This window comes from Daphnia pulicaria, chromosome 7 (genome assembly GCF_021234035.1).
Source record: "Daphnia pulicaria isolate SC F1-1A chromosome 7, SC_F0-13Bv2, whole genome shotgun sequence".
NCBI lineage: Eukaryota > Metazoa > Arthropoda > Branchiopoda > Diplostraca > Daphniidae > Daphnia > Daphnia pulicaria.
Window position 1 is genome coordinate 15,435,753 of NC_060919.1, and position 11,790 is coordinate 15,447,542.

Here is an 11,790-nt window from a genome sequence, read left to right on the forward strand (position 1 = left end):
CCAGTATTATTGGTTATCAGTGGAATTTTCTTCATCGTGAACTATGAAGGCTGGAATGAGAACATGTAAGTTTTTTTTTATTGGAATTGCTTCCATTATATTTCAATTAATTTAAATATGTTCTTTGATAGCTTCCTGTGTTAAACAACCTCATACACATTCAGATTCAGTTAAATATTCTTAGTTTAGTTAAAATTTTCCTTCGCTCTGAAGCATAGGGTAAAATGGAGTTTTGTTAATTTAAACTTTAATTTGAATTGTTTTAATTGGTTCTCAATTTATTATTATGTTTTGTTTCATATTTTCTTTGTAAACAGTCTAAATTTTGTAAATTTAATTTATTTGTAAATGCAATAAATTTGTTTAATTTGGATACTGTTTAGTACTCAATGCAGACGCATCTTTCTTTACTTGTTTACATTTTTCAGTTCGGCTGTCCCCACTGTCAACTGTAATATACTGCGTTTTTTTTAAGTTTGTAATTGGATTTTATAATTATAGAGTAGCTATTTAACTCGTTTTATTGGAAATATGTAACGTAAAGGTTGTGATTTAAGAAGCGAAGAACAAAAGGCTCGAGTTAAGAAGTACAATGACAGTCGAAGAAAAGGTTTGTTTTTCGTAGACATATGAAACATTTCAAATGTTAAATTTGCTTTATTCAAGGAATGAAATCTTTCGGACTAGTTGCTAGTGGTGCGAATAACTCAGGAGACGGTTCTAAACAGAACAGTTCTGAACTTGTTGTAGCTCGAAGTAGGAATAAGCAAAAGAGAGATGGTAAACTTGATTGTTTTATTCTTTGTATGATTTATTCGAAAACTACTTTATTGTTCTACTTTTATTGTTTTTAGAAAGTTGTTCTTGGTGCCCAGATATCCATGATCAACCAGCTGATTCATTTGATGTTGAACCAGATTTCAACCAAACTGTACCCCGTAAGAACAGTTTTTTAATGTTTGTAACTTTATCACATTAATTTATTTTTGTGTCCATAGAATTCCTGCAAAGTGCTCTTGAAAGTTTTTCTCTCTTAGAACAAAAGACTGGACTAATTGCTTTGGCTAAAAGTAGGAAGCGTAAAAGAAATGGTAACTCTAATCTTTTTCCTTTGCTTCTACTAAATCATTTTTGGTCTACTTTTATTATTTTCAGAATGTTTTTCTTAGTTTTCAGAGACCCGTGGTCAACCTGTGGATTTGTTTTATGTTTCACACGATGCTTGGTTCACAATGGCAAGAATCAAGTTGAAATGTTTTAAGGCTTTCTGGAAAAATAATTGGTTATGAATTTATAATACTTTAATTTGATATTGTAAACTAAATGTGACAAAATTGTAAGTTTAATATCTTGAAAACTGTCTTGGAAAAGTTGTTTGAAATAGTTCTTTTAATTGAATGAAACTAGTTTATATAGTAGCTTTAGACTATGATATTACAGTTTTTTATCCATTTCTTAAATGTCGGCATTTTTTATGTCCGTGTTTTAACACGGAGAAAAATCTTCAGCGGGTCGTTTGTTATATTTGATTTTCTTTATTTTTTCTTTTTCTTCGTTCACATTTACACACGTCTTGCTGGAGGACATAACAGCACCTTATCATTAAGAACGCTTCAAGTGTCTGTGTGTGCAGGTAGCAGCTCTCGATGGTACCTCACTGGTTTTTTCGCGTGAAATCTCGTCGTTCATTTTTCTGTGAAAAATTTTTGCTCGAGTTTTTCAGCTGGTCAAACTGAAATAACGACCCACTAATGCGTCCATTTTTCACTCTATTATCACTGAGAGAGGAGGGAGGAAGAAGAGAATAATAATTAAAATTTAAAAAGAAAAACAACGAAAGTAACATGACGAAATGTCTATAACAACGGGCGATAACAGTTAGACGTTTTAGACCTGCAGTTGCACTGCGCTGCTGCTCTCGCTCAAAGTGTATCTATATTGCGCAGTTATTCTAACATTTAATTAACTTTTATTGTTCGAGTGGTTGTGTGTTGTTTAAGGGCACCATTTTTCAAAAACCATTTTTTTGTTTCAATTTTATTTTCTGCTCTCGAACGTTTCTCGCTGTCTATATATTACGTAATGTAGCTTTGATTTGTTCTCTCAAGCGCTGCTGCAACTGCAGCCAAAAGAGAGATGATGCTTGTCTCAGTTTTGAGATTTACTGATTGACTCTGCTGCTCTTACTGACGCATACACACATAACCTATAAAGAGATGTCAGAAAAATAAATAAAAACATATTCCTTTTGTTTGATTTTCGTTTTTAAACTTTATGAACGTTTTTATTATTAGGCCTATTGTTATTTACAGTGTATTTTTTTTATTTTGAATAATAGTCAACATGACTGGAAATAAAATATATACACTCCCGTGCTGCTGTGTTCTGTGCTCACTCTCCCGCGACCGAATTTGACCGGATCACGACCGCCAATCGCGCCGGGCCGGGGCCCAGTAGTCTCATTCTCCCAAAGAGCGGCTTCCTGCACGACTGAACGTAAGAAAAAAAGGGCGATTCTGATCGGGAAAGTAAAAAAAATAGTCTTAAGAGAAAAAAGGGAGTGAGGGAATTACCTTTCAGTGCGTAAAAAAACAAAAGAAAAAAAAACCAAACAATTTCCTTTTTTATTTCTCCACGGTTTTATTGGTTTTTATACGTTGTACGTGTATACATTGAAAGTGATGCCTTTTAGATATTTTGGCTTTGACCAGCAAAAAAGCCCAAAGAAAACACAAAGTTTTTGGGATTTGTTTTTTAAGAGTCTTGCACCGAAATAAAAACAAACAACGGATAGATAGATGGATGGATATTTGGTTTGCTGCTGTTAAACTAGAGCTACACACACATCTCTGCTATGGACCGGGGTGCTGATTTGTGTGAGAATATAGTATAACAATACACAACCAAAGAATCTTTCCACTTTTTATTGATGAAAGGATAGAAACAGGGAAAAACATTTTTCAAAGGTTTTTTTGTGATTTTACGAGGAAATGAATGGGCATAACATGGCCGTGTGTTTATGTGCCGCATCAAAGCGAGAAATCATCCACAGATGAAGATGAAAATTTTTTTCTGGGGGGAATTTTTGATTTACGCCGCTCATGATCAGCTCGTAAAAACAGCGAACGATTCGAACATTTGAATTTGTTTCTCTTTAGTTTCTTTTTTCCTATTGCTGATTAGCGCCGCGCATCAGTTCATCTTTCTCTGCTTTTTCCCGCTATAATAAAATGTGTGTAGTTTTCTAATTTTGAAAGTTGTGCATTTTATTTTAAATGATTATGAACCATTTGGATTTTTTGGGAAAGTTTGAAAAAGGGCAACACGCTCTGGTGGCCACCGTTCAAACTCGTGAGCGTGAACGGGAAAAATTCGTTGGAAAAGATTTGGAATCAACAAATAAACAAGCGCGCGGGAAGTGGCCTAGATTTGAAATTTCAATATTTATCAGCACTCTTTCCGTTATTGGTATCACGAGCGCAACTAATAGCAGCGATTTCAACTTGCGAGGCATGGACATATATATTTGAAAAAGATTAATAAAATGTAATTGTACTTCTACATTGGTTATTTTTACGTAAATGATTCACTTTTCAGTTTCCACCCTATACATTTCCATTTTGCGTAATTCATCCGGCCACATTACTGGGTATTCAAACCACATGTATCATCTTTTACTCTACTTATCTCAGAAGCTAAAGTTCACGTAAGTCTTTCTCGGTTTGTTCACGAAAGGCAGCAATTGTTACTAAGACTGTTTTAACACAAAAATTATAGTTACATAATATTCCCTGCTCGAGAAAACACCTTGGGAGTCAAGAACAACGGAACTTGGAACGGCGTTATAAGAGCCATCGCCAATCTCGTACGCCAATAACAAAACTATAATAAAATCAATTTCTATTCAACTTTTATTTTCTGAGATTAATAAAACAATTTGTTTAACAATAAATTAATCCAGGAAGCCGATATAGGTTTATTGCCATTGACTGTCTCACGGGAGCAGTACGAAGCCATTGAATTCTGTGGTTTACGCGACGACAACACCGGCATCCTTGTCAAATATACCACCGCCAACAATTCATTTACCGGCGCCTTCGACGTCTTTTCGATCGGAATCATAATAATGACTATATAGGTTATTCACAAAAAAATCATATAAATATCTTCACACAGATATGGATCGGAGGCATCACTTCTGAAATTGGAATCTCTGCGCTTTCTGTCATTTTGTCGGACCTGACAAAACGATTGCGCATTAGGAGTGGCCGGTGATGAGCGCTGGGACTTTTTTATGGCACTTGTATGGAGCCACGGTTTCTCAAGGTAAATCAAAATGAAATTGTCATTAGTGTCGATCAGTCTCGCACTATTAGAAGCTGCTGTCGCAGTCAATTCTTCACTTTGTTGAAAAGGGACCTATTTTCCGTGCCGACAACCATCGCAGAAACTCCTCGTTGTGACCTGGTGTTTCGCAACTTTCGTCTTCGTCGTCTTCGTCAACATTTACAACTCGACTTTGACGTCTTACATGTCGGTGACTTATCAAAGGCCCGAAATCAATTCCTTCGCGATTTGGCTACTGCCTAAAATTACAAGGCCCACTGTGTTAATCGGATTCATCCAAGACATCGATTTGCGGGTGGTGACGGAGGTTTATCTGTCTCAGTATAATCTAAATTAACTAGCACAAATTAATTTTGTCGGTTGTAATAGCGATACCAAAATGGTGATCTGAAAATGATCGCCGATCGAGTCAAGAGATGTGCGCTGGATTGCAGGAAATTCGCCTTAAAGGAATTGGCCGTTTCGGTTTTAGAGCAAGAGAACTGCGTTTCCATATTAGTTATATAAGCTTATTTTATCTTATTCATATTCTTTTCTTATAACTCAATATTCGTTTGTCGAATGCAACAGCCATTTTCAGCTGGCGTAGCTCTACTGGGAAAGTACAATTTCCGAAGAATTTGCCGTCTGGTTATGGCGTTCGAGTCAACGTCGTGGAAGCCCATGTACTTAGCCATGTAGGCAAATACCCATACTATACCCTTGAACAGTACTAAATTTAAAAAATGGATAAAAAAATGTAATATCATAGTCTAAAGCTACTATAAACTTGTTTCATTCAATTAAAAGAACTATTTCAAACAACTTTTCTTAAGACAGTTTTCAAGATATTAAACTTACAATTTTGTCACATTTAGTTTACAATATCAAATTAAAGTATAATAAATTCATAACCAATTTTTTTTCTCCAGAAAGCCTTCAAACATTTCAACTTGATTCTTGCCATTGTGAACCAAGCATCGTGTAAAACATAAAACAAATCCACAGGTTGACCACGGGTCTCTGAAAACAAAGAAAAACATTCTGAAAATAATAAAAGTAGACCAAAAATGATTTAGTAGAAGCAAAGGAAAAAGATTACAGTTACCATTTCTTTTACGCTTCCTACTTTTAGCCACAGCAATTAGTCCAGTCTTTTGTTCTAAGAGAGAAAAACTTTCAAGAGCACTTTGCAGGAATTCTATGGACACAAAAATAAATTAATGTGATAAAGTTACAAACATTAAAAAACTGTTCTTACGGGGTACAGTTTGGTTGAAATCTGGTTCAACATCAAATGAATCAGCTGGTTGATCATGGATATCTGGGCACCAAGAACAACTTTCTAAAAACAATGAAAGTAGAACAATAAAGTAGTTTTCGAATAAATCATACAAAGAATAAAACAATCAAGTTTACCATCTCTCTTTTGCTTATTCCTACTTCGAGCTACAACAAGTTCAGAACTGTTCTGTTTAGAACCGTCTCCTGAGTTATTCGCACCACTAGCAACTAGTCCGAAAGATTTCATTCCTTGAATAAAGCAAATTTAACATTTGAAATGTTTCATATGTCTACGAAAAACAAACCTTTTCTTCGACTGTCATTGTACTTCTTAACTCGAGCCTTTTGTTCTTCGCTTCTTAAATCACAACCTTTACGTTACATATTTCCAATAAAACGAGTTAAATAGCTACTCTATAATTATAAAATCCAATTACAAACTTAAAAAAAACGCAGTATATTACAGTTGACAGTGGGGACAGCCGAACTGAAAAATGTAAACAAGTAAAGAAAGATGCGTCTGCATTGAGTACTAAACAGTATCCAAATTAAACAAATTTATTGCATTTACAAATAAATTAAATTTACAAAATTTAGACTGTTTACAAAGAAAATATGAAACAAAACATAATAATAAATTGAGAACCAATTAAAACAATTCAAATTAAAGTTTAAATTAACAAAACTCCATTTTACCCTATGCTTCAGAGCGAAGGAAAATTTTAACTAAACTAAGAATATTTAACTGAATCTGAATGTGTATGAGGTTGTTTAACACAGGAAGCTATCAAAGAACATATTTAAATTAATTGAAATATAATGGAAGCAATTCCAATAAAAAAAAACTTACATGTTCTCATTCCAGCCTTCATAGTTCACGATGAAGAAAATTCCACTGATAACCAATAATACTGGTAATTTCTTCAGAGAAAAGGGTCCCTGGATCAATAAAAATAGAATAATGGTTAATAAAATTGAATGGCTGCAAACTTCCTATAGACAGAATGTAAAATGAAGGAAAAAACTTAGCGAACTGACCAAGCCATACCCCATAATTGATACTTTACAAAGAAAGTAGGGGTATTTTGATGGGGAAAAAGCAGGTAACTGAAGGAAATCTCACATGTAATAAACTGAGTTACTTAATATGATAAATATACCTTAAAATCACGAATTTACCATTTTGACAGTTCCTATAGGGAAGAGAGAGAAAGAAAACTGGTAATAAAATTAAAACAAAATGACTGGAAATAGATGTACATAGGGTAAATTTAAAAGCAAAGCACGAATAACACCATTAAAAAGCTCAAATGTTGATAATAAATAAGAAAATACAGTAAAAATATACGGACCTATTTGAGAAAAAATAAAATGGCCGCCGATATCAACAAATCTCGAACGACCAAATGGCCACCGCGGCAGCACTAGTGCCCCCCTACTAACCCTGAGAGCGCATTTTGAGGACGAGCGTTTGAGCTAGCTCACCAGTTCCGTGTTGCTTGGCGAACCTTGGCGAACCTTGGCGAACCTTGGCGAACCTTGGCGAACCTTGGCGAACCTTGGCGAACCTTGGCGAACCTTGGCGAACCTTGGCGAACCTTGGCGAACCTTGGCGAACCTTGGCGAACCTTGGCGAACCTTGGCGAACCTTGGCGAACCTTGGCGAACCTTGGCGAACCTTGGCGAACCTTGGCGAACCTTGGCGAACCTTGGCGAACCTTGGCGAACCTTGGCGAACCTTGGCGAACCTTGGCGAACCTTGGCGAACCTTGGCGAACCTTGGCGAACCTTGGCGAACCTTGGCGAACCTTGGCGAACCTTGGCGAACCTTGGCGAACCTTGGCGAACCTTGGCGAACCTTGGCGAACCTTGGCGAACCTTGGCGAACCTTGGCGAACCTTGGCGAACCTTGGCGAACCTTGGCGAACCTTGGCGAACCTTGGCGAACCTTGGCGAACCTTGGCGAACCTTGGCGAACCTTGGCGAACCTTGGCGAACCTTGGCGAACCTTGGCGAACCTTGGCGAACCTTGGCGAACCTTGGCGAACCTTGGCGAACCTTGGCGAACCTTGGCGAACCTTGGCGAACCTTGGCGAACCTTGGCGAACCTTGGCGAACCTTGGCGAACCTTGGCGAACCTTGGCGAACCTTGGCGAACCTTGGCGAACCTTGGCGAACCTTGGCGAACCTTGGCGAACCTTGGCGAACCTTGGCGAACCTTGGCGAACCTTGGCGAACCTTGGCGAACCTTGGCGAACCTTGGCGAACCTTGGCGAACCTTGGCGAACCTTGGCGAACCTTGGCGAACCTTGGCGAACCTTGGCGAACCTTGGCGAACCTTGGCGAACCTTGGCGAACCTTGGCGAACCTTGGCGAACCTTGGCGAACCTTGGCGAACCTTGGCGAACCTTGGCGAACCTTGGCGAACCTTGGCGAACCTTGGCGAACCTTGGCGAACCTTGGCGAACCTTGGCGAACCTTGGCGAACCTTGGCGAACCTTGGCGAACCTTGGCGAACCTTGGCGAACCTTGGCGAACCTTGGCGAACCTTGGCGAACCTTGGCGAACCTTGGCGAACCTTGGCGAACCTTGGCGAACCTTGGCGAACCTTGGCGAACCTTGGCGAACCTTGGCGAACCTTGGCGAACCTTGGCGAACCTTGGCGAACCTTGGCGAACCTTGGCGAACCTTGGCGAACCTTGGCGAACCTTGGCGAACCTTGGCGAACCTTGGCGAACCTTGGCGAACCTTGGCGAACCTTGGCGAACCTTGGCGAACCTTGGCGAACCTTGGCGAACCTTGGCGAACCTTGGCGAACCTTGGCGAACCTTGGCGAACCTTGGCGAACCTTGGCGAACCTTGGCGAACCTTGGCGAACCTTGGCGAACCTTGGCGAACCTTGGCGAACCTTGGCGAACCTTGGCGAACCTTGGCGAACCTTGGCGAACCTTGGCGAACCTTGGCGAACCTTGGCGAACCTTGGCGAACCTTGGCGAACCTTGGCGAACCTTGGCGAACCTTGGCGAACCTTGGCGAACCTTGGCGAACCTTGGCGAACCTTGGCGAACCTTGGCGAACCTTGGCGAACCTTGGCGAACCTTGGCGAACCTTGGCGAACCTTGGCGAACCTTGGCGAACCTTGGCGAACCTTGGCGAACCTTGGCGAACCTTGGCGAACCTTGGCGAACCTTGGCGAACCTTGGCGAACCTTGGCGAACCTTGGCGAACCTTGGCGAACCTTGGCGAACCTTGGCGAACCTTGGCGAACCTTGGCGAACCTTGGCGAACCTTGGCGAACCTTGGCGAACCTTGGCGAACCTTGGCGAACCTTGGCGAACCTTGGCGAACCTTGGCGAACCTTGGCGAACCTTTGCGAAATTTGGCAAACGATCAAAGCCTGAGCTTGAGCCTGAGCCTGAGCCTTAGAATGAGCCTGAGCCTAAACCTGAACCTGATGTTGCAAAAATATTTGTTATACTTGTTAGAACCATTTTTTATTACAGGATATGTTAATCGATGTCGAGTACAACATTTCAAGTCTATTGAATCAATTAATTCATAAAGCAATTCACGAAGAAATAGTTTTAGAAAAATGTTTATAGAAAATCTTCTAGAAACTTCGAAAAAACACTTTTATTAGATTAAATTTGATATAATATTTATTCCACTTGTAAAAACCATATCTTTATCACAGGATGTGTAATTCGATGTTCAATACACCATTTCAAGTCTTTTGAATCAATAAATTCATAGAGCAATTGATGAAGAAAATGTTTTAGAAAAATGCACAACTTAGCTTAGCATACCTGGCCTGAGCTGAGCCTGAGCCTGAGCCTGAGCCTGAAGCTTGGCGAAGCTTGGCGTGCTGTGCTGTGCTGTTCTGTGCTGGCCAGTGGTGTTTCCCAGCTCGCCAAAGCAAGATATCACTTATAAGGAATTATCTCGTGGTTTTATTGTAGAATAAAAATTCCACACTTATTCAGAATGATAATAACCTTTATAAATGATAGAAAAGCATGATGTGACTGTGTTGTGCATTTTTCTAAAACTTTTTCTTCTTGAATTGCTCTATGAATTTATTGATTCAATAGACTTGAAATGGTGTATTAGACATTGATTCACACATACTGTAATTTAAAAAATGGTTTTAACAAGTGATATAAATATTATAGCAACTTCAAGTGCCTGGCGAAGCAGCACACGTGCTGCACGTGCACGCACGTGCTGCACACCTTGGCGAACCTTGGCGAACCTTGGCGAACCTTGGCGAACCTTGGCGAACCTTGGCGAACCTTGGCGAACCTTGGCGAACCTTGGCGAACCTTGGCGAACCTTGGCGAACCTTGGCGAACCTTGGCGAACCTTGGCGAACCTTGGCGAACCTTGGCGAACCTTGGCGAACCTTGGCGAACCTTGGCGAACCTTGGCGAACCTTGGCGAACCTTGGCGAACCTTGGCGAACCTTGGCGAACCTTGGCGAACCTTGGCGAACCTTGGCGAACCTTGGCGAACCTTGGCGAACCTTGGCGAACCTTGGCGAACCTTGGCGAACCTTGGCGAACCTTGGCGAACCTTGGCGAACCTTGGCGAACCTTGGCGAACCTTGGCGAACCTTGGCGAACCTTGGCGAACCTTGGCGAACCTTGGCGAACCTTGGCGAACCTTGGCGAACCTTGGCGAACCTTGGCGAACCTTGGCGAACCTTGGCGAACCTTGGCGAACCTTGGCGAACCTTGGCGAACCTTGGCGAACCTTGGCGAACCTTGGCGAACCTTGGCGAACCTTGGCGAACCTTGGCGAACCTTGGCGAACCTTGGCGAACCTTGGCGAACCTTGGCGAACCTTGGCGAACCTTGGCGAACCTTGGCGAACCTTGGCGAACCTTGGCGAACCTTGGCGAACCTTGGCGAACCTTGGCGAACCTTGGCGAACCTTGGCGAACCTTGGCGAACCTTGGCGAACCTTGGCGAACCTTGGCGAACCTTGGCGAACCTTGGCGAACCTTGGCGAACCTTGGCGAACCTTGGCGAACCTTGGCGAACCTTGGCGAACCTTGGCGAACCTTGGCGAACCTTGGCGAACCTTGGCGAACCTTGGCGAACCTTGGCGAACCTTGGCGAACCTTGGCGAACCTTGGCGAACCTTGGCGAACCTTGGCGAACCTTGGCGAACCTTGGCGAACCTTGGCGAACCTTGGCGAACCTTGGCGAACCTTGGCGAACCTTGGCGAACCTTGGCGAACCTTGGCGAACCTTGGCGAACCTTGGCGAACCTTGGCGAACCTTGGCGAACCTTGGCGAACCTTGGCGAACCTTGGCGAACCTTGGCGAACCTTGGCGAACCTTGGCGAACCTTGGCGAACCTTGGCGAACCTTGGCGAACCTTGGCGAACCTTGGCGAACCTTGGCGAACCTTGGCGAACCTTGGCGAACCTTGGCGAACCTTGGCGAACCTTGGCGAACCTTGGCGAACCTTGGCGAACCTTGGCGAACCTTGGCGAACCTTGGCGAACCTTGGCGAACCTTGGCGAACCTTGGCGAACCTTGGCGAACCTTGGCGAACCTTGGCGAACCTTGGCGAACCTTGGCGAACCTTGGCGAACCTTGGCGAACCTTGGCGAACCTTGGCGAACCTTGGCGAACCTTGGCGAACCTTGGCGAACCTTGGCGAACCTTGGCGAACCTTGGCGAACCTTGGCGAACCTTGGCGAACCTTGGCGAACCTTGGCGAACCTTGGCGAACCTTGGCGAACCTTGGCGAACCTTGGCGAACCTTGGCGAACCTTGGCGAACCTTGGCGAACCTTGGCGAACCTTGGCGAACCTTGGCGAACCTTGGCGAACCTTGGCGAACCTTGGCGAACCTTGGCGAACCTTGGCGAACCTTGGCGAACCTTGGCGAACCTTGGCGAACCTTGGCGAACCTTGGCGAACCTTGGCGAACCTTGGCGAACCTTGGCGAACCTTGGCGAACCTTGGCGAACCTTGGCGAACCTTGGCGAACCTTGGCGAACCTTGGCGAACCTTGGCGAACCTTGGCGAACCTTGGCGAACCTTGGCGAACCTTGGCGAACCTTGGCGAACCTTGGCGAACCTTGGCGAACCTTGGCGAACCTTGGCGAACCTTGGCGAACCTTGGCGAACCTTGGCGAACCTTGGCGAACCTTGGCGAACCTTGGCGA

At 42.8% G+C, this 11,790-nt stretch overlaps 2 protein-coding genes across 6 annotated transcripts; one reads left to right on the forward strand and one right to left on the reverse strand.

Annotated features, from left to right (window-relative positions):
• Positions 1–424: 424 nt before the first annotated feature.
• On the forward strand, positions 425–1,369 carry LOC124348459. Of its 3 annotated transcripts, XM_046798678.1 has the most exons (6): positions 450–475; positions 545–610; positions 667–780; positions 855–938; positions 999–1,091; positions 1,170–1,369. In XM_046798678.1, exons 3-6 carry the CDS (start codon positions 669–671, stop codon positions 1,259–1,261), a joined length of 381 nt encoding a protein of 126 aa, XP_046654634.1. In that variant the 5' UTR covers positions 450–475; positions 545–610; positions 667–668; the 3' UTR covers positions 1,262–1,369. The 3 variants fall into 3 exon arrangements, with proteins under 3 accessions (XP_046654636.1, XP_046654633.1, XP_046654634.1); XM_046798680.1 differs by having other exon boundaries at positions 425–610; positions 1,156–1,369; XM_046798677.1 differs by having other exon boundaries at positions 425–610.
• A 3,701-nt stretch (positions 1,370–5,070) lies between these two features.
• LOC124348468 lies at positions 5,071–6,101 on the reverse strand. 3 transcript variants are annotated; one of them, XM_046798688.1, is made up of 6 exons: positions 6,051–6,076; positions 5,916–5,981; positions 5,746–5,859; positions 5,588–5,671; positions 5,435–5,527; positions 5,071–5,370 (listed from the first exon to the last, which is right to left on the reverse strand). In XM_046798688.1, exons 3-6 carry the CDS (start codon positions 5,855–5,857, stop codon positions 5,219–5,221), a joined length of 441 nt encoding a protein of 146 aa, XP_046654644.1. In that variant the 5' UTR covers positions 5,858–5,859; positions 5,916–5,981; positions 6,051–6,076; the 3' UTR covers positions 5,071–5,218. The 3 variants fall into 3 exon arrangements, with proteins under 3 accessions (XP_046654644.1, XP_046654645.1, XP_046654646.1); XM_046798689.1 differs by having other exon boundaries at positions 5,071–5,349; positions 5,916–6,101; XM_046798690.1 differs by having other exon boundaries at positions 5,071–5,356; positions 5,916–6,101.
• Between the last annotated feature and the right edge of the window lie 5,689 nt (positions 6,102–11,790).

Excerpts from the sequence above, each read along its gene's own strand:
- LOC124348459 (XM_046798677.1), top strand. The coding sequence starts at position 669 with ATGAAATCTTTCGGACTAGTTGCTAGTGGTGCGAATAACTCAGGAGAC. Across the intron at positions 939-998 it reads TTTCAACCAAACTGTACCCC|AATTCCTGCAAAGTGCTCTT; the intron begins GTAAGAACAGTT and ends TTGTGTCCATAG. Across the intron at positions 1,092-1,169 it reads TAGGAAGCGTAAAAGAAATG|TTTTCAGAGACCCGTGGTCA; the intron begins GTAACTCTAATC and ends TGTTTTTCTTAG.
- LOC124348468 (XM_046798688.1), bottom strand. The coding sequence starts at position 5,857 with ATGAAATCTTTCGGACTAGTTGCTAGTGGTGCGAATAACTCAGGAGAC. Across the intron at positions 5,528-5,587 it reads TTTCAACCAAACTGTACCCC|AATTCCTGCAAAGTGCTCTT; the intron begins GTAAGAACAGTT and ends TTGTGTCCATAG. Across the intron at positions 5,371-5,434 it reads TAGGAAGCGTAAAAGAAATG|AATGTTTTTCTTTGTTTTCA; the intron begins GTAACTGTAATC and ends TATTATTTTCAG.